The following is a 22821-nucleotide window of genomic DNA, read 5'->3' on the forward strand; positions in this document are numbered from 1 at the left end:
CTCCTCTACTCCTCAGCATAAGTAGAGGAATGCCAATGACTGGCACTCCATATTTACATTGTGATCAGCTGTGATTGGACACAGCTGATCACATGGTAAAGAGCGTACATCATAGGCTCTTTCCTGTGATTGGTGGTGCGGTGTGTTGCTCCGATACACCACCCCACCCATCGTCACACTGCCCGCCCCCGCTATAGGCCGGGCAGGAAGTGGTTTATGCTATTTTAGTCGACTAAAATATGACTACAACTAAAACAATTGAGATGACTAAAATTCGACTAATGCCCTGTACACACTGTCAGACTTTCCGACGGAAAATGTACGATCGGATTGTGTTTGTCAGAAATTCCAATTGTGTGTGGGCTCCATCAGACTTTTTCCGTCAGAATTTCCGACACAGAAAGTTTGAGAGCTGGATATAAAATTTTCCGACAACAAAATCCAATTGTTTAAATTCTGATCGTGTGTAGATAAATCCAACGCACAAAGTGCCACGCATGCTCAGAATAAATTATGAGACAAAAGCTATTGGCTACTGCCCCGTTAATAGTCCTGACGTACGTGTTGTATGTCACCGCGTTCTGAACAATCGGATTTTCCGACAACTTTGTGCGACCGTGTGTATCCAAGACAAGTTTAGACCAAAATCCGTCAGAAGAAATCCAACGGAATGTCCGACCGTGTGTACGGGGCATAAGACTAAAATACGACTAAAACTAAAATTGCATTTTAGTCAAAAGAGTATGACTAAAACTAAATTTGACGTCAAAATTAACACTGGTCTGTAGTGCATGTTCAAACCTAAATAGATACCATAAATAATAACATTTGATTTTGCACTCCGGCAGTATATAATGAGTTTGGAAATTGTAGAAAAATGCTTAAATAATGCATTACAAATTAACTACACCCATTAGATTTTAGATGACTAAAATGAGTTGGAGATTTAATCAATTAAATAAGATTAAAACTGAATCAATTGCAGAAGACTAAAATGGGATTAAAACTTAAATGCCATTTTAGCCAAAAGTAAATCGAAATTTGCTGCCGAAATTAAAACTGACAACTATTACAGTGATTGTCAGCTTCCCAGTGGCACATCAGGTAAAAGATATGCATTCTTACATTGTGCCAAGCTGGACCATTGTAACAATGTATTACAAAAAAATCCTGGAGTTCAATTTTAAATAACTGAGAAGATTTGTTTTACCTTTTATTTGTAAATTATGTAACATTTTTATTTATTATTATTAATGTTTGTCCTGTGAATATTTAACAAAACATTATACTTTGTATCACAATTAACTTTACAACAATAGACGGATCCTGATAGTTGTGTACAAGCAGAATACTTTCCTTTTATTTGTTTTATCTGTGAGTGAAGATACAATTTGATCCATTATTATGCTACAAACAGTCCCTGTTGGTGCCCATACAAGAAAACATATACAATAGGGACCCCCGCCACCAACAGAGGGGGTTCTTGGGTTTCTTAACCCTTTCCTTACACAGAAGGAGAAGGAGGAAGCTCACAGAGTCAGACCACTTCATATTGGTATTTTGGTTATGGATGCTGAATGACACATTGGCTATGGCTACTGCCATAGGTTATGACTGATGCTATTCTTGTGTATGTGTGTGTGTTTTTTTTATCATTTTAAAAATCATTAAATAACACATTAAAAAATAAATACATATATGCTGTGTGTGTGTGTATATATATATATATATATATATATATATATATATATATATATATATATATATGTGTGTCAAAGGCAAAATACATTGTACAATCTCAATGCTCTCCCTCCAAACTTGATTCCTATTGTTTGCTCAGATTGGAAATTCTGATCCTTACCAAAAAAAGCCTCACTGCGCACAATCACCCAATAATTTGATTAAAAAATTGAATTTAATGAAAATCTTACAATTGTCCTCGGCTCAGAGCTACACAGACAATTCAATCCCTTTTGTACAGGGAGATTTAACCATTTGTTGGCGGTATCCCCATTTTCAGCACTCAGCCATTATGCTGCTTATGAGATGATGGGCAACAAGTAAAAAGATTTAAATAGACTCCACGTTGAGAGCTCACTCTTTTTTTTTGTTTGTTTGCATTATCTCCATTCTCTTATAATTTTCAATGTAACCAAACATAGAAAAACATCCAACAGTAAAAGTGAGACTTTCCTGACTTCTCCTGTGCTGAGATGTCCTTTGAAAGGTAGGCCAATAGGGGATTCCTGCCAGTATCAGTCCACGGGGCCAAGAAAAATGTTACTTCGACCATGCAAGGAATGGTTCGAATGCCTTTTACAGGGTCTTCAGTAGCTAGCTGTGGAACAGCCACTGAACAAAGGCAAATTAATGTGTGGTTGCTGATGCAGGCAAGACCTGCTGGGACTTGTGGTTTATAAACACTGAATAAGGGCAATTTTAAAGGCATGGCTCAGGTTTAATTGGGATCCTGGGTCATGTAGTTCCACAATCTGAGAAAAAAAATCATTCACTGGTATGAATGTTTGTTTTCACTGGGCCAAGGCTGAAATTTGTAGTCCCACAAGCTTCGGTTTAGCTGCACATTGGATAGAGATAACCTAAGGCAACTAGAACTACAAGTACCAGCATACAAACTGAGACTGGAATTCAAAGGATTTAAAAGCATTTATTAAACAAAAAATATATAATTACAATGTAAATCCTACATACCACTGTGACAGATGCCATGTATAATTAACCCCTTCCTAGCCTGTAGGATCCCACCTCTAGCATCCAATATAAGCTCTGTACTATCCGGGCCCTAGATATTAAAAGGACCCCACCAGAACAGAAATAGACTTATTTTTAAAGGCTCAGGCAGCAGGGCTGTCATGTTTATCTTGCCTTTACTACTTGGTCAGTCACTGATCAAGAACAAGTATGCTAGTGTGTGTGACCCCCAAGTTTCAGGACTCCCTGATGGGCACATGCTGTCCCCAGGTCAGTGACTCAGTAGTAGTAAAGTAGTAAAGCTAGGATGAGAATGATAAACTCCCTTGAATGTCCTGTTTAATATAAACATATTATTCCTTGTGCAATGTGCACAACTTGAGGTAGACCTTTATATGTCACTAGACCAATAAATTACAATACCTTAAAATTATAATTTTAGCAAAAAAAAGAAACATATTATTCTGTTTTTAACCCCATCTAAAACAACAGAATGCAGACTTAACTCTCTCAGAGCCAGACGTTGGTTTTGCTGTCCTGACATTCATATATGAGAGATAAGTGCAATTGAAAGGACAATCTAGGTAGGTCACTGTGTGTTACCTGGAGAGTACTATGCACCATGAACAGAACTTTGCTTCCTTATGCTATGCTATCTGTTGGGTGCCGTCTCTACACCAGGGTGTCCTTTGGGTAGTAGAGTTCCAATGAAGTGTTTTTATATCCCTGAGCTTTCCATAGTCAAAGTGTTCACCTGACCTCCCTGTAGGGTCAGATTCCCATACAACACCTTCCCACCCGATGGCTTACCAGTGCATAGTCCAATTGCAGTGGCACTTGCTCCTTATAACCATATTGGTGCCCTTTGCTCATGCTAGGCTGGTTGCAGAGACTCCTCATTCCCATTATATTCAGACCATGTCCCCAAAGCATTGGTGGTGTCCATAGAATTGGTAAACCCACCAGATTGTCGGGACAAGTCGCCTGTGACATGCAACCTTCTATCTGCCTTCCTAGGGCAACACAGGAGTCTTTTAAAGGCTTTCCTGAAATCTGGGCTCCTGCAGTAGATAATGGGATTAAAAATGGAGTTGACATATCCCAACCAGTTTAAGAACAAGAAGAGTTTGTCAGGGATGAGGTTCCTGTAAAAGACATTGACTATATTGGCCAGGAAGAAGGGTAGCCAGCACAAGGTGAAGGTGCCCATGATGATGCCCAGTGTTTTCAGGGCTTTGTGCTCCTTGGCCACTAGCATTTTGGATTGCCTTCTGCGGCTTGACCTGGCAGGGTGAGGAGGAGCCTGGTTGAAGTAGAAACGACCTTCACACTTGTCTATCTTCTTCATCTGCTCCCTAGCCTCCTTGAAGACACGAAAGTAAACAAAAATCATAACTACCAAAGGGATATAGAAGGATATAATGGAAGAGGCAATTGCATATGCCCGGTTGGTTACAAAGTCACAGCAGCCAGGGTCTTCATAGCAGCTCAAGGCCTCTGGGTCATCAGTGTCCCTCCACCAGTGCATCATAATGGGTAGGAAGGATACCAGCGCAGAAATTGCCCACACAGTACAGACAATGCCCTTTGCCCTGGCCTTTGTGAGAAGGCTCTGGTATCGAAACGGTGAGGTAATGGCAATATACCTGTCTATGGCAATGACACAAAGGGTCTCAATGCTGGCAGTCACACACAAGACATCCACTGAGGTCCAGAACTCACAGAAGATGGAGCCATACATCCAAGTGCCACTCACCACAAGGGTGGCCCCCAGGGGCACCACGAACAAGCCCATGATGAGGTCTGCACAGGCTAAGGAAGTGATGAAGACATTGGTTAGTGTTTGCAGACGCTGGTTCTTTCCTATGGCCACAATTACCATGACATTGCCCATCAGAATGAGCAGGATGATGATGGACATCAGAATGGCCATACCAACTGTCCACTGCTGGGACATCTCTGGAAGCAGTTGCATAGGGCTTGGCACTGTCGGAGGTAGGCTACTCCGGTTCTTGCAGTCAGGGGACACCCATCCATCCCCCATTGTAGCAGCAGAACTTGAGGGATCAGCTAAAGAAGGAGGGCTGGTGGATCATGTCAGTGCAGTGCTGAGCAGCAGGGCAATTTTAGAACAGACTCCTGGGTCCAAATGGGTGGAAACTGTTGGGCACCACCTGGAATTGTTGGTCTCAAGACCTCCTGGGTAGGTCACACCAGGTCCAGAGCTAGTGGTAATATTTCTCCAGGCACTGATTGGTAGAACAGTACTGGTGGCTATAGAGTCAACGTACTCTGCAGAGGTAGGAGCACCAAATTCAGAGCTCCTGTATTTTGCTCTAGTTCCAATATTTTCTGTATCAGCAGATACAGGTGCAGAACCTGTGAATGGGGTAGGATAACACCTTTGTCTGGAACAGTCTTTAGCAAGTACACAGTTTTCAGCTCTGGTGTTGCTTGTTGCACAGGCAAGACTACCTTCAGAGCTGCTGTTTGCAGCCGTTATATTCTTCCACTTGGTGCTAGTTGATGCACTGAGAGCAGTGAGGGTGCCTCCAGATCTTCTTGCTCCTCCAATGAACGGGGTGACTGCTGAGCTTATGGTAGCAGCAGTAGTTCCATTGTACTTAAAAGATGGTGATTCCTTATTGAAGATGTAATGCTCACTCAGACAGGTGGTGACCCCAAACTCTGGGTTCTGCTGCTTGGCACTGCAAGTGGTAGGAGTTACTGTCCTCTGTCCAGAGCAAGCAACTGATGATCTGGTACAATGACGGGTCCTAGAAATAGACCCTGGGCACCTTTCTATTTCTGTGCCCAGTGTGAGCAGTTGGTGAGCCAGTGCTGTAGATACAACTGCTGAGACTGACTGGTACTCTTCTCTCCCCACTTGTGGAGGTGCTGCTGTTGGTAGTAGTAGTTACATAACTCCTGTGTCCTGTAGCAGCAATTGATGACCTTTCCTTACAGAAGCAGACATCGGTCAGTGAGGTGCAAGCTTTAGTAGTGTTGCTGTTGGCAGGAGTAGCTACAAAGCACCAGCAGTCAGGCAGGTGCAGTCTTTGGGTCCCGGGCTCCTCTACCTGCTACTGCTAGCAGACGTAGGTCCTTTGTGATCAGCTAGGCAGCACCAGTCCCTGTGCTGTAGTCTACACTGTCTGGCACGGATGCCAAGAGTAGTTTCAGAGATGCAAATATCAGTCTGGCAGGTGCTGCCTCTGAAGGTATCAGATGCACAATCTCTAGAACCAGCCTGGCAAGTGCTGCCCCTGTTAGTGGTTGCAGAGTCCTCAGGACCAGTCTGGCAGTTGATGTCTCTGGTAGTGGCTGCAGAGTCCTCAGGACCAGTCTGGCAGGTGCTGACTCTGATGGTGGTAGTAATTCCACAGTCCCTAGGACAAGTTTGAGAGGTGCTGCCTCTGCTAGTAGTAGTTGCGAAGTCCCTCGGACCAGTATGGTAGGTGCTGCCTCTGATAGTGGTAGTTTCAGGGTCTTTAGGACCAGTCTGGCAGGTGCAGCCTCTGATAGGGGTAGTAGTTGTACAGTCCCTAGGACCAGTCTGGCAGGTGCAGCCTCTTATAGGGGTAGTAGTTGCACAGTCCCTAGGACCAGTCTGGCAGGTGCAGCCTCTGATATGGGTAGTAGTTGCACAGTCCCTAGGACCAGTCTGGCAGGTGCAGCCTCTGATAGTGGTAGTAGTTGCACAGTCCCTAGGACCAGTCTGGCAGGTGCAGCCTCTGATAGGGGTAGTAGTTGCACAGTCCCTAGGACCAGTCTGGCAGGTGCAGCCTGTACTGTGCAGCTCTCTCCTCCTGTAGGATCTCAGCATGTTTGTGAACTGTGCAGCTTCTCCAGCTCCCTGTCCCCCTCCCCTCCCTCCAGCTTCCCCTCCCAGCCAATCAGAGAGGAGGAGAGGAAGGAACCAGGTTCACAACCCCGCCCATCTGTCAAATGTTCTCTGCCAGCGCTGATCATCGTGGAGAATAGTGTGTGAACCCAACTCCGGTGACGTCATTATGCAACACACACACATGCAATCTACTGCCTGACCTCTGCCATACTCTGTGCCAATCCACTGCTGACGTCACACAGAGCTGCTGATTTACTATAGGGGATATTTTCATCCATCTTTTTAAATTGTGCCTTAAATAATCCAGAAAGATAAAAAGGAAATAATTGTACTCCTTTAATTGTAACCAAAATGGGAAGTTTGTCATTTTGTTATTTGATACATATTCAGCCTGACAGCATAGGAAGAATCTTGGCTAAGACCCTAGGATCAAAATGGGGGGGGGGGTGGGGGGGGGGGGTGTCAGGGACAGTGACAGTACTGAGACTATAGAAATGTGTGGGGTAGTTCCCACTTTATGGGCCAGTTCACACCACCGTGCGTTTTTGTTTCTGTATAAAAAACGCATGGAAAGTAGGTTATATGGTTTCTATTGGCATAGTTACCTTCAGTGCGGTCAGTTCCAGGGAATTCCAGTTCCAGAAAAAAAAGTAGAACATGCTGCATTTTTCCTGCACTGGACTGTACTGGAACGTGGTAAAACGCATAAAAAATGTGACAGAATGTACTGGAATGTAGTAAAACACATCAAAAATGCACCAGACCCCAGTACATTGAAAAAAAAAAAACAGGAAAAAAAAAAAGAAAAGAAAAAAGTATCTGGAATGCATCAGGAAATGAGTTAAAAATGTGCATGCAGAAACATATCCAGAACGGATCTGGAGTGTGTTTTTGTGGTGTGAACTGTCCCCGATACGTTTTTCCTGCGTTTTTTTCTGCATCAAAAATGCATTGAAAGTAGGTTATATGGTTTCTAATGGCATAGTTCACACCAGTGCGGTCAGTTCCAGGACTTTCCAGTTCCAGAATAAAAAGTGGAGCATGCTGCATTTTTCCTGCACTGGACTGTACTGGATTGCAGTAAAACACACCAAACACACGCTGGAATGTACTGGAATGCAGTAAAACGCATCAAAAATGCACTGGACCCTAATACAGTGAGAAAAAAAAAACAGGAAAAAATAAGGAAAAAGGTATCTGAAATGCACCCGGAAACTCATCGAAAAGGTCTTAAAAACGCACATGTAGAAATCCATCTGTAACGGATCTGGAGTGCGTTTTTGTTGTGTGAACTGGCCCTGATACGTTTTTCCTGCGTTTTTTTTCTTGCAAGAAAAACGCTTCCCTTTAAATCCTATGGGACTTTTTACACCTCTGTGTTACAGGTGCAGTGCGTTTTGAAAAGTCCTGCATGATGCATCTTTGGTGCGGTTTTGAATCACATGGCCATTTTTTTACAGGTGCAGGCAACCCAAAAATGCACCAGAAACTCACAGCAAACGCATGTGAAACACAAAAAAAAAATCACAATAAAAACGCATATTATTATTATTATTATTATTATACAGTGCAGTGCTTTACAACATGAAGGCAGATAGTACACCCACAATACAAATCAATACAGGAGGGATCAGAGAGCCCTGCTCTTTAGAGCTTACAATCTAGAGGGGAGGGTCAAGTGGAAACAAAAGGTAATAACTGTGGTGGATGAGCTGATGGAGAAAATAGACATACAGTTGTTAGGTGTGGGTAGGATAGGTTTCTCTGAAGAGAAGAGTTTTCAGGGATCGTCTAAAAGCTAATAGAGTAGGAGATAAGCTGACAGATTGGGGTAGGGCATTCCATAGGATTGGAGAGGCTTTGGAAAAGTCCTGGAGGCGGATATGGGAGGAGGTGATGAGGGAGCTAGAGAGCAGGAGGTCTTGAGAGGAACGAAGAGAACGAGTAGGTTGGTATTTAGAGACTAGGCTTGTGATGTAGCTGGGGGCTGAATTGTGGATGGCTTTGTACATTTAGTATTTTGAATTTAATTCTTTGGCCGAGTGGAAGCCAATAGAGGGATTGACAGAGAGGAGTAGCAGACACAGAGCAATTTGTAAGGTGGATGAGTCTGTCAGCGGCATTCATGATGGATTGAAGAGGTGATAGACTGTGTAGAGGTAAGCCAATGAGAAGGGGGTTGCAGTAGTCGAGGCGAGAGATGACCAGCGAGTGAATTAAGAGCTTTGTTGTGTCATTGGTTAGAAAGGGGCGTATTTTGGAGATGTTGCGGAGGTTGAGGCGGCAGGATTTGGACAGTGGTTGGATGTGTTGCTTAAAGGAGAGTTCAGAGTCTAGGACTACACCTAGAACCTTGGCATGTGGGTATGAGCTTATAGTTGTGCCATCGATTTTGACAGAGAGATCAGGGGAAGGGGCATATGGGGGAGGAAAAATTATAAGTTTTTTTGGTTTTGGATAGATTGAGTTTGAGGAAGTGGTGTGACATCCAGACTGATATCTCTTATAGTAAATTAGTGATACGTGAGGAGATAGAGGGAGTGGGCTGAGGGTTAGAGAAATAGATTTGGGTGTCATCAGTGTAGAGGTGGTATTGGAAGTATAGGTGTTTTTACTGTGATTTTGCTACAGAGCAGTGTGAAAGTACCTGGCCGTATTCACATATGTGTGAATTGGATGTGAGTGTGACCCCCTCCCAGTGGAGCTGGTTCACACATGTCCCGGGGGCCGCTGTGCGGATTCCAAAAGGGTCCTGTGTGTTTTTGGGTCCAATTCAGGTTCAAATTCAGGCAAAATTATGGACCTGAATCGCACCTGAACCAGTGACAGAAACGCACCAGACCCCAGGCTTGTAAAGGGGCTAGGAGGAGGGAGGAGAGGAGAGAGAAGAGGGAAGGGTGGAGGAAGGAGAAGAGAGAGAGGAGGGGAGGGAGGAGAGGTGGGAGGAGGGAGGAGAGGGGGGAGGGGGGAGAGGAAAGGAGAGGGAGGAGGAGGTGAGGAGAGGAGAGGGGCGTGGCTGGGAGTGTAGGAGATCCTCCTTTCTCACTCCAGACTACATGTTGACAGGCAGCTAAAAAACAGGCGAGAGGAGACCTTCGGATGACGCAGACATGCATTCAGACCACGGTATCTTGGCTCAGCAGCCATGATAATCGTGGTCTGTTCTCAGGGGGAAAGACAGGAGCTGGCAGGATCAAACAGGTATTGTAAGAGATACAGAGAAGTAATGCAAAAAGCAAAAGCACCAAGCTGCAGCTTTCACATTAAAGGGACAGGAGCAGCATTTTTTTTTGGGGTTAAAAAACGCTTTAAGCAACTAACCCTTGCAGGGTGGGAGCAGCCCGCTGCAAAAGTGGATTTTTATTTTCCCTGTGTGAGGACTCATACATTTGGGGGGTGCGGTTTGGTATGTTTGCCCTAGCTAGTACCGCCACTACTCTTCAGCAATACACACCAAACTGAGCATATGCAGAGTGCCCCAAGGCTGTGTACTATCAGGAGATGAATTGGGGACAGTAAAAGAAGGGTAGGATCAGAGAAGATAGGATCAAACAGCCTTTTTACACAATGAGAGAGGATTAACCCCTTAGGTTTCCCAGTGAGTACAACAGCATGCTTTACTGCATATACAGACTAGTTTGCTAAAAAACACCTGAAGGACTCCAAGATGGTGAGAAATAAGATTCCGTGGTCTGATGAGACCAAGATAGAACTTTTTGGCCTTAATTCTAAGCGGTATGTGTGCAGAAAAACAGACACTGCTCATCACCTGTTCAATACAGTCCCAACAGTGAAGCATGGTGGTGGCAGCATCATGCTGTGGGGGTGTTTTTCAGCTGCAGGGACAGGACGACTGGTTGCAATCGAGGGAAAGATGAATGTGGCCAAGTACAGGGATATCCTGGACAAAAACCTTCTCCAGAGTGCTCAGGACCTCAGACTGGGCCAGACAGTGACCCTAAGCACACAGCTAAAATAAGGAAGGAGTGGCTTCACAACAACTCCATGACTGTTCTTGAATGGCCCAGCCAGAGCCCTGACTTAAACCCAATTGAGCATCTCTGGAGAGACCTAAAAATGGCTGTCCACCAACGTTTACCATCCAACCTGACAGAACTGGAGAGGATCTGCAAGGAGGAATGGCAGAGGATCCCCAAATCCAGGTGTGAAAAACTTGTTGCATCTTTCCCAAAAAGACTCATGGCTGTATTAGATCAAAAGGGTGCTTCTACTAAATACTGAGCAAAGGGTCTGAATACTTAGGACCATGTGATATTTCAGTTTTTCTTTTTTAATACATCTGCAAAAATGTCAACAATTCTGTGTTTTTCATTAATGAGGAAAAAATGAACTTGAAATGATTTTAGCAAATGTCTGCAATATAACAAAGAGTGAAAAATGTAAGGGGGTCTGAATACTTGCCGTCCCCACTATATATATATATATATATATATATATATATATATATATACACACACTCAGTATCTCACAAAAGTGAGTACACCCCTCACATTTTTGAAAATATTTTATTATATCTTTTCTCGTGGCAATACTGAAGAACTGACACTTTGCTACAATGTAAAGTAGTGAGTGTACATCTTGTATAACAGTGTACATTTGCTGTCCCCTCAAAGTAACTCAACACACAACCATTAATGCAGGGGCGTAACTAGAAATAGCAGGGCCCCATAGCAAAATGTTGTATGGGGCCCCTCTGCAAACATCCCCCCCCCACAGCTGCCCTAGTGTCAATGCAGCGTGACCTGTGCCACATACAGCGTGACCTGTGCCCAATGCAGCGTGACCTGTGCCCAATACAGCATGACCTGTGCCCAATACAGCGTGACCTGCATCCCATACAGCCTGGTCTGCCTGTGCCCCATACAGCCCCACTTATGCAGAGGAAGAGGCAAGCCACCCAGATCAGCAGGGAGTGGGATTGCCCGCTGTAATCGCTTTCATTTGAATTTCCTGTCTTCCCGGGGCTCATCATCACATAGCCCCACCTCTTGGCCCGACGCCTTTGATGACGTCACATGTCCCGCATTGGATCGGCGTTCTGTCTATCAAAGGCACCAGGCCAAAAGGTGGAGCTATGTGACGTGAGCCCTGGGAACACTGGAAGTTCTAATGAAAGCTCTTACATCGGGCAATTCAGCTCTCTGCTGATACGGACAGCTCGCCTCTTCCTTTCCTCTCTCTTCCCCTGGCTGGGAGACTGTGCCGGCGGTGCTCTTATCCTCACTGGGCCCCACTCAGCTGCGGGCCCCATAGCGCCCGCATGGGTCGCTATGGTGGTAGTTACGCCCCTGCATTAATGTCTAAACTGCTGGCAACAAAAGTGAGTACACCCCTAAGTGAAAATGTCCAAATTGGGCCCAATTAGCCATTTTCCCTCCCCGGTGTCATGTGACTTATTAGTGTTACAAGGTCTCAGATGTGAATGGGGAGCAGGTGTGTTAAAGTTGGTGTTATCGCTCTCACTCTCTCATACTGGTCACTGGAAGTTCAACATGGCACCTCATGGCAAAGAACTCTACAAGACTCTGGTCCGGTTGCACCTAGAGTATGCTGTCCAGTTCTGGGCACCAATCCTCAGGAAGGATGTACTGGAAATGGAGCGAGTACAAAGAAGGGCAACAAAGCTAATAAAGGGTCTGGAGGATATTAGTTATGAGGAAAGGTTGCGAGCACTGAACTTATTCTCTCTGGAGAAGAGACACTTGAGAGGGGATATGATTTCAATATACAAATACCGTACTGGTGACCCCACAATAGGGATAAAGCTTTTTCGCAGAAGAGAGTTTAACAAGACTTGTGGCCACTCATTAAAATTAGAAGAAAAAAGGTTTAACCTTAAACTTCGTAGAGGGTTCTTTACTGTAAGAGCGGCAAGGATGTGGAATTCCCTTCCACAGGCGGTGGTCTCAGTGGGGAGCATCGATAGTTTCAAGAAACTATTAGATAAGCACCTAAATGAACGCAACATACAGGGATATACAATGTAATACTGACACATAATCACACATAGGTTGGACTTGATGGACTTGTGTCTTTTTGCAAACTCGCCTACTATGTAACTATGTAACTCTCTGTGGATCTGAAAAAAAGAATGGTTGCTCTACATAAAGATGGCCTAGGCTATAAGAAGATTGCCAAGACCCTGAAACTGAGCTACAGCATGGTGGACAGTAATTTAACAGGACAGGTTCCACTCAGAACCTGGCCACACAAAATATTGACACTTTGGAGTGGGGGTGCACTCACTTTTGTTGCCAGCGGTTTAGACATTAATGGCTGTGTGTTGAGTTATTTTGAGGGGACAGCCAATCTACACTGTTATACAAGCTGTACACTCACTACTTTACATTGTAGCAAAGTGTCATTTCTTCTGTGTTGTCACATTAAAAGATATAAAAATGTGAGGGGTGTACTCACTTTTGTGAGATACTGTATATATATATAACATATGTGTTACGCATGAAAATAAAAAAATGGAAATCAGTCCATGTGTCTTCAAAACAGCACCAATGAAATGCCTTCACAGTATGAATATGTGCAGAAGTTCTAATTCACTCAGCTCTTCCACCACGTGAATAGACCACCACCAAAGTTAGGATGTACTCTTACCAGAGAGTGTTGACCACCTATTATGGGTGGGTGGTCAAAAGGCGCTCATAAATCTCATATGCACATCCACAGTTGTTGCATAGCATACAAAGAGCAGGAGGGATCATCCAACTGTCACATGGAAAACGATACTCCTCTGGTCTCACATCGTAGTATCCAGTGGAATGTATCAGCAAAGAGATAAACGCCACATAGTGTAAACCCTTAAAATTAGGTTACTGACATGCCATTACATTAAAAGAAAAAACTTCATCAGGCAAAACAACGGGCTCAATCCAAACATGAAAACAGGAAACGATGTCTTTACCTGACCGGTTTAGTCACAATAGGACTTCTTCCGGGGAGTAGGCATCTCTTTCTGTCATCACTATATATAGTTCCGGTGTTCTGCCGAGAAAGTTCCCCTCGGCGGATAAGGACCGCCCTCTACTGCGCAGGGGCAGCGCTTGAGCAGTAGGAACGTCAAGGGAGCCACCGAAAAGAGCCGAAGCTGAACACCGGAGTCAGCTGTACACGGCGCCTGCGTGCAAAGACTATTTTAATAAAAAAGAGTTTGTAACAGGCCCCTCGCGGGCTCGCTACACTCGCCACACTTCGGGCATTGCCTCGCTGCGCTCGGCATATTATTATTCTAACTCTATGTCCACTTGGATGGTGGGGCTTTAACGTGGACATAGGGTAGAATGTAGTGCGCAGGTGCCGTGTACAGCTGACTCAGGTGTTCAGCTTCGGCTCTTTTCGGCGGCCCCCTTGTTGTTCCCACTGCGCAAGCGCTGCGCCTGCGCAGTAGAGGGGGGTCCTTATCCGCTGGGGGAACTTTCTCGGCAAGACACCGGTGTCTATCCAAGCCTTGCTCTCATCTCCTACAGCATGCAACTTCCCAATCTAACCACACCTCGCTTTGGTACACCATGTTAGTCAGAACCAAGCCTCATTCCTATTCCAAATGAGACACGCTCATTGGGTGGTAATATCCGATGGCAGGAACGAGGAACCTGTGTTCCCCATCCCATGTTTCAACCATTTCCGGGGAGAAAAAATGTTAATGGGAGGCTGGAGCAGGCTTAAACAGTACCAAACTTAACATATTAATATAAAACAGTATACAAACAAATGTAAACAATTGACACTAATTAAAACAATACGTTTACATAATTTAAACGGAAAAATAAATTTATTAAAATACTTTTAAAATCTTTCTCTAATTATATTCAAAATAGCAGGTTCAAGAATTGTCCAAAAAACTGTTTACATCCCAGTCCACATTTAACCCATATGGAACATAACTCTTCAAAAGGTAAATCCATTTAGTTTCAATTTTGGACAATTCTCTAACTTTGTAACTGCCCCTCCAATAGGAGGTAAAACTCTCTATACCCATAAAAAGCGTTCCAGTCGGGTCTCTATTGTAAACTATATCATAATGTCTAGAAACACTATGATTTTTATAGCCCTTACGAATATTGGCTTCATGTTCATGAAGCCTAATATTCAGTGCCCGTATGGTAGGGCCAACGTACTGTAATGCATACAAGCACTGGAGTAGGTATACTACGTGTATAGTCCTACAAGTGATAGATGATTTAACAATGTAAGTTTTTGAAGTTACTTTGGAAGAGAAATCCATCATCTTCCTTTTTTTGCTGCTTAACTGCTTCCCGACCGTCATTATACTGCGGCAGGTTGGCTCCCCTGGGCGAGCCGTCGTAGCTGTATGTCGGCCGCTTTAAGACCACTAGGGGGCTCGCAAAAGTGTCCGATCTGTCCGCCGCAATTTCGCAGTCCCGATAAAAATCGCAGATCACCACCATTACTAGTAAAAAAAAAAAAAAAAATAATAAAAATGCCATAAATATATCACCTATTTTGTAGACGCTATATCTTTTGTGCAAACCAATCAATATACACTTATTGTGATTTTTTTTTTTACCAAAAATATGTAGAAGAATACATATCGGCCTAAACTGAGGAAGAATTTTTTTTTTTTTTTTAATTTGGGGTTATTTATTATAGCAAAAAGTAAAAATATTATTTTTTTTTTTCAAAATTGGCACTTTTTTTGTTACATAGTTACATAGTTACATAGTAGGTGAGGTTGAAAAAAGACACAAGTCCATCAAGTCCAACCTATGTGTGTGATTATGTGTCAGTATTACATTACATATCCCTGTATATTGCGGTCATTCAGGTGATTATCTAATAGTTTCTTGAAGCTATCAATGCTCCCCGCTGAGACCACCGCCTGTGGAAGGGAATTCCACATCCTTGCCGCTCTTACAGTAAAGAACCCTCTACGTAGTTTAAGGTTAAACCTCTTTTCTTCTAATTGTAATGAGTGGCCACGAGTCTTATTAAACTCTCTTCTGCGAAAAAGTTTTATCCCTATTGTGGGGTCACCAGTACAGTATTTGTAAATTGAAATCATATCCCCTCTCAAGCGTCTCTTCTCCAGAGAGAATAAGTTCAGTGCTCGCAACCTTTCCTCATAACTAAGATCCTCCAGACCCTTTATTAGCTTTGTTGCCCTTCTTTGTACTCGCTCCATTTCCAGTACGTCCCTCCTGAGGACTGGTGCCCAGAACTGGACAGCATACTCCAGGTGCGGCTGGACCAGAGTCTTGTAGAGCGGGAGAATTAACGTTTTATCTCTGCAGTTGATCCCCCTTTTAATGCATGCCAATATTCTGTTTGCTTTATTAGCAGCAGCTTGGCATTGCATGCCATTGCTGAGCCTATCATCCACTAGGACCCCCAGGTCCTTTTCCATCCTAGATTCCCCCAGAGGTTCTCCCCCCAGTGTATAGATTGCATTCATATTTTTGCCACCCAAATGCATTATTTTACATTTTTCTACATTGAACCTCATTTGCCATGTAGTCGCCCACCCCATTAATTTGTTCAGGTCTTTTTGCAAGATTTCCACATCCTGCGGAGAAGTTATTGCCCTGCTTAGCTTAGTATCATCTGCAAATACAGAGATTGAACTTTTTACCCCATCCTCCAGGTCGTTTATGAACAAATTAAATAGGATTGGTCCCAGCACAGAACCCTGGGGAACCTCACTACCCACCCCTGACCATTCTGAGTACTCCCCATTTATCACCACCCTCTGAACACGCCCTTGTAGCCAGTTTTCAATCCATGTACTCACCCTATGGTCCATGCCAACGCACCTTATTTTGTACAGTAAACGTTTATGGGGAACTGTGTCAAATGCTTTCGCAAAATCCAGATACACCACGTCTACGGGCCTTCCTTTATCTAGATGGCAACTCACCTCCTCATAGAAGGTTAATAGATTGGTTTGGCAAGAACGATTCTTTATGAATCCATGCTGATTACTGCTAATGATATCATTCTTATTACTAAAATCTTGTATATAGTCCCTTATCATCCCCTCCAAGAGTTTAAATACTATTGATGTTAGGCTAACTGGTCTGTAATTTCCAGGGATGTTTTTAGGGCCCTTTTTAAATATTGGTGCTACATTGGCTTTTCTCCAATCAGCTGGTACCATTCCAGTCAATAGACTGTCTGTAAAAATTAGGAACAACGGTCTGGCAATCACCTGACTGAGTTCCCTAAGTACCCTCGGATACAAGCCATCTGGTCCCGGTGATTTATTAATGTTAAGTTTCTCAAGTCTAATTTTAATTCCGTCCTCTGTTAACCATGTAGGTGCTTCCTGTGTTGTGTCATGAGGATAAACACTGCAGTTTTGGTTACTGAAGCCCCCCGATTCACTCGTGAAGACTGAGGAGAAGAATAAATTCAATACCTTTGCCATCTCCCCATCCTTTGTAACCAGATGTCCTTCCTCATTCTTTATGGGGCCAATATGGTCTGTCCTCCCTTTTTTACTGTATACATACTTAAAGAATTTCTTGGGATTTTTTTTGCTCTCCTCCGCTATGTGTCTTTCATGTTCTATCTTAGCCATCCTAATTGCACCCTTACATTTCTTATTGCATTCTTTATAAATTCTGAATGCTGAGGATGATCCCTCAACCTTGTATTTTTTGAAGGCCTTCTCCTTTGCTTTTATATGCATTTTTACATTGGAGTTAAGCCATCCAGGATGTTTGTTCGCTCTTTAAAATTTATTACCCAATGGGATACATTGGCTAATGCCCTTATTTAATATGCTCTTAAAGCAAACCCATCTCTCCTCCGTATTCTTTGTTCCTAATAATTTATCCCAATTTAATCCTTTTAGCAAGGTTTGTAGTTTAGGGAAGTTGGCTCTTTTTAAATTCAGTGTCTTTGTGTTCCCTTCATGTTTCCTATTTGTGTGATTTATACTGAAACTATTTGACCTGTGATCGCTGTTACCTAAATTGCCCCGTATTTCCACATCTGTTATCAGGTCTGTATTGTTGGTAATCAGTAGATCTAGTAATGTTTTATTTCTAGTTGGTGCGTCTACCATCTGACCCATAAAATTGTCCTGCAAGACACTAAGGAACTGGCGAGCCTTAAATGAATGCGCGGTTCCCTCCGCCCAGTCTATGTCTGGATAATTAAAATCCCCCATTATGATAACACTTCCCATCCTTGCTGCTAATCCAATTTGTGATAGGAGATCCGTCTCCACTTCCTCCCTCAGGTTAGGGGGCCTATAGCATACTCCCAGTATTATTTTCCCCTTAGCTTCATCCCTTTGGAGCTCTACCCATAAAGATTCCACCTCCTCCCTAGCCCCCTCAGTGATGTCATCTCTCACATTCACTTGTACATTATTCTTGTTTATAGCGCAAAAAATAAAAATCGCAGAGGTGATCAAATACCACCAAAATAAATTTCTATTTGTGGGGAAAAAATGTAAATTTTGTTTTTGTACAGTGTCGCACGACCGCGTAATTGTCAGCTAAAACGTTGCAGTGCCGAATCACAAAAAATGGCCTGGTCATTAAGTGGCCAAATCTTCCGAGGCTGAAGTGGTTAAGATTGCATATTTGACAACCCCCGCATTTGTAATATCCGGTGAGGTTGTGAAATAGGGGAGACCCAGAGGAAGGGTCTAAAATGCTATGTACAACTTTGGCTTTTAATGACGGAACCCCTCTAAAGATGACCTGAGGTTTCGGCGGGAGTAGGGGCCCCAGGACTCATTCTGCAAGATATGCCAGTGCTTCCCTAAAATGCCTTTGACAACTATGTGCTGTGTAGAAAACGAAGTAATCAAAGAAAAACTACCAAGCTTGCTATCTTCCTTTATGTTCTCATTCACCCTGTCCCTCAATAGCATTTCTCTGTCCATAGTTCTAACTAGGTTAAATGTGGCCTCCGGTGCAACATAGGCTGAGGATGTCATCTATACATCTTGCCCACAAGGCCAGTTCATTCCTGCATTGGGCATAGATGACATCCTCCTCCCATCTAGCCATGAACAGATTGCCACGCTAGGAGCATGCTTGGCCCCCATCGCAACACCCCTATTTTGGAGGAAGAAACTTCCCCCGAACCAGAAATAATTATATGTAGCTGCATATGTAGCTGTATATTTCCTTTCCAAGTCCATAATAGATTCTTTCTGGGTGTAGCCTAATTGGGAATCCTTATCAAGATATTATGACACTGCAGATATAACTAGTTTGTGAGGAGTGATGATATATAGTGATACGACGTCCTCTGTCAGCAACCACTATCCTTCCTGAAAGGAACATTTCCCTATTAAATTAAGGATTTTGTATCCTTAACATATGAGGGCATTTTTTTCACCAGTGGCTGCAAAAATGTATCAATATATTTGCCCACCCAGGACGTGACAGAATCAATGCCACGCCATGTCTTGCCTATGTGATTATATCTCACGTTAGTGGTGCTGCTATTTACACGTCAAGTTATTCACGAGCGCAGTTTTATCTTGTTTTTTATATATATATATATATATATATATATATATATATATATATATATATATATAGAAAAAGCAAAACATTGCAATGACTTTACATTCCTTTTAATAGAAAAGGACAAGAGCACCACGAAACACCTGAGACATCACCTATTCCTGGGTGTGGAGACATCACTCTCCAATACTGGGAGCTATTTTAGGATTTTCTGCTGATTAGTAAAATTACACTAAAAGGGAACAACCTGAGTGTTGTTCAGCGGGATTAGGCAGAAAGGGAGTTTAATTTTGAAAGTTCTTTGTGAAGCACAATTTGGGAGTAATACCTGGTTGTATGGTTTACTGAAGTTTATGAAAGGTTATAAAAGAATGTTACCCCTTGCATGTTTTCTCCCCTCCCCCATACCCCCTTACCTGTTGTTTTGGGTGGAATGGACACACTTGCCTGCCCAGCAGCTCCCCCAGCAATGTCCTGCAATGGTCTAACTGTCTGTGCCAGTGTTCTCCACCGTCATCTTGGTCATATTCAGCCGGCTACCAATTCTGAGTTATTATTATACAGGATTTATATAGCGCCAACGGTGTGCGCAGCACTTTACAATGTTAGAGCAGACAGTACAATTACAATACAATTCAATACAGGAGGATCAGAGGGCCCTGCTGTTTAGAGCTTACAATCTAGGAGGGAGGGTCAAGTGATACAAAAGGGTAAAAACTGCGGAGGGATGAGCTGATGAAGAAAATGAAAGTACAGTTGTTAGTTGGAGGCAGGATAGGCTTCTCTGAAGAGAAAAGTTTTCAGGGATTGTCTGAAAGTGGAAATATTTGGACATAGTCTGACAGATTGGGGTAGGGAATTCCAGAGGATGGGAGAGGCTCGGGAGAAGTCCTGGAGGTGAATATGGGAGGAGGTGATGAGGGAGATAGAGAGCAGGAGGTCTTGAGAGGAATGAAGAGGAAAATTAGGTTGGCATTTTGAGACTAGGCTAGTGATGTAGCTGGGAGAAGAGTTGTTGATGGCTTTGTAGGTTATTGTTAGTATATTGAATTTAATTTGTTGGGTGAGTGGCTGTCATGTACCTGGGTGTCATTGAACTGGGATGCTTCTGGTTCCACAGCTGCAGCCTTACCTTTTGTGCCATGGGGAGGGGGGGATGTTGTAATGTTCTCCCAGCTTGATGCATTGCCTTGGACTCACTAGCCCCACCTGCTGCCAGCTGCGGACAATGTACAATCAAGCAGCCCATAAATAGCAGCACTTCCTGTTACTCAGTGCCCATTTGTGTGGACTAGCTATTGATAGCACTGTGATTCTGATTACCGTGTATGGACTTCTGCCTGAATTCTTGACCACTCTCTAGCCTGCTGATTTTGTACTTCACCGCCAGCTCTTATATGAACTCTGCCTGACCACTCTCTGGATTTCGATTGTGTACCACTTTGCCTGATCTGTTGCCATATTTAATATTGATTGGACCATGGGCAAACATTTTCTTGGGCCCCCCAAGCAATCATTATAAGTAATCATAGTGTGTAACAAAAAATGTAAAAATCCTAATCGCCTTCCCATAGTAGTACAGTGGCTGCCTATCAATGCCTCATCATCAGTGCCGCCACTCAGTGCCCATCAGTGCGGCCCATCAGTGCCACCTATCAGTGCCCATCAGTGTGGCCTCTCAATGGAGCCTCATCAGTAGGGATGGGCGAACGGTTCGGCCCGAGCATAAGTTCGGGCTGAACTATCGTTGCTCGGACGTTTGGAGAACAACCGAGCAAACAAGTCATTCGACCGTTTGTTCGGCCCCCCGAACCGACCACAATGCATTGTGGTGTTGAACAGTGCATTGCAAGCCCTGATTGGCTGAAACAGTGAAAGCTTCAGCCAATCAGGGCACAGAGCACTGTCAGAGTCATGATTACACACTGTCATCATGACTTTATCCAATCATGGCTCATTACCGCCCCACAGTATAAAAGTATTCTTTCAATGGCAGCCATTTTCAGTGTGATTTCGGCGTGGAGAAAGATAGAAAAGGGCTCTGTTCAGTGCTCTTAGTTAGTGTGCTCTACTGTGCTATTTTGCTTCAATTGTCAGTGTAGAATATTAGTTTAGTGTCAGTCTAGGGATAGTGTGAGTGTAGTGAGGAGGACCATCATTCAACTAGAGTAGGGACAGCTATGATAGTCACAGTGTAGTGTACTGAGACCGTGTCAGTAATCTTGACATTAGTATATAGCTAGAGTAGGGACAGTTCAGATAGCTTCATGCCCTGTACACACGGTCAGGTTTTCCGACAGAAAAAGTGCGATCAGATTGTGTTGTCGGAAATTCTGATCGTGTGTAGGCTCCACTGGACTTTTTCCGTCAGAATTTCCGACACACAAAGTTTGAGAGCAGGCTATACAATTTTCCGACAACAAAATCTGATTGGTTAAATTCCGATCAAGTGTACACAAATCCGATGCACAAAGTGCCACGCATGCTCAGAATCAATTAAGAGACGAAAGCTATTGGCTACTGCCCCGTTTATAGTCCCGATGTACGTGTTTTACGTCACCGCGTTCAGAACGATCGGATTTTCCGACAACTTTGTGCGACCGTATGTATGCAACACAAGTTTGAGCCAACATCCGTCGGAAAAAATCCATGGAATTTTTTGTCGGAATGTCCGATCAATGTCCGATTGTGTGTACAGGGCATCAGTGAAGTGACGGTTGAACACCGTCTATTTGATTGCGTTACTGCCAGTTTAATGCCATATCGTATTGCGTGTGTTACTGCCAGTTTAACGCCATATAGTTTTGCATGCGTTACTGCCAGTTTAACGCCATATTGTATTGAGTGCATTACTGCCAGTTTAATGCCATATAGGTTTGCATGCGTTACTGCCAGTTTAACGCCATATAGTTTTGCGTGCGTTACTGCCAGTTTAACGCCATATCGTTTTGCATGCGTTACTGCCAGTTTAACGTCATATCATTTTGCGTGCATTACTGCCTGTTTAACGCCATATAGTTTTGCGTGCGTTACTGCCAGTTTAGCGCCATATAGTTCTGTGTGTGTTACTACAAGTTTAACGCCATATAGTTTTGTGCGTTACTGCCAGTTTAAAGCCATATCGTTTTGCGTGCGTTACTGCCAGTTTAACGCCATATAGTTTTGCTTGCGTTACTGCCAGTTTAATGCCATATTGTATTGCATGCGTTACTGCCAGTTTAAAACCATATAGTTTTGCGTGCGTTACTGCCAGTTTAACGCCATATAGTTTTGCGTGCGTTACTGCCAGTTTAACGCCATACCGTTTTGCGTGCGTTACTGCCAGTTTAACGCCATATAGTTTTGCGTGCGTTACTGCCAGTTTAACGCCATATCGTTTTGCATGGATTACTGCCAGTTTAACGCCATATCGTTTTGTGTGCGTTACTGCCTGTTTAACGCCATATAGTTTTGCATGCATTACTGCCAGTTTAACGCCATATAATTCTGTGTGCATTACTACAAGTTTAAGGCCATATAGTTTTGTGCGTTACTGTCAGTTTAACGCCATATCGTTTTGCGTGCGTTACTGCCAGTTTAACGCCATATAGTTTTGCTTGCGTTACTGCCAGTTTAACACCATATAGTTTTGCTTGCGTTACTGCCAGTTTAACGCCATACCATTTTGCATGCGTTACTGCCAGTTTAACGCCATATAGTTTTGCGTGCGTTACTGCCACTTTAACACCATATCGTTTTGCATGCATTACTGCCAGTTTAACGCCATATTGTTTTGCGTGC

At 43.5% G+C, this 22821-nt stretch overlaps 1 protein-coding gene across 1 annotated transcript; it reads right to left on the bottom strand.

Moving 5' to 3' along the window:
- Positions 1-1200: 1200 nt before the first annotated feature.
- Positions 1201-6545, bottom strand: ADRB1 (adrenoceptor beta 1). Its single transcript, XM_073595854.1, has one exon. The coding sequence runs from the start codon at positions 4754-4756 to the stop codon at positions 3587-3589; it is 1170 nt and encodes a 389-aa protein (XP_073451955.1). The 5' UTR covers positions 4757-6545; the 3' UTR covers positions 1201-3586.
- Positions 6546-22821: the final 16276 nt, after the last annotated feature.

The sequence above is a fragment of the Aquarana catesbeiana genome, linkage group LG08 (assembly GCF_042186555.1).
Source record: "Aquarana catesbeiana isolate 2022-GZ linkage group LG08, ASM4218655v1, whole genome shotgun sequence".
Taxonomy (NCBI): Eukaryota; Metazoa; Chordata; class Amphibia; order Anura; family Ranidae; genus Aquarana; species Aquarana catesbeiana.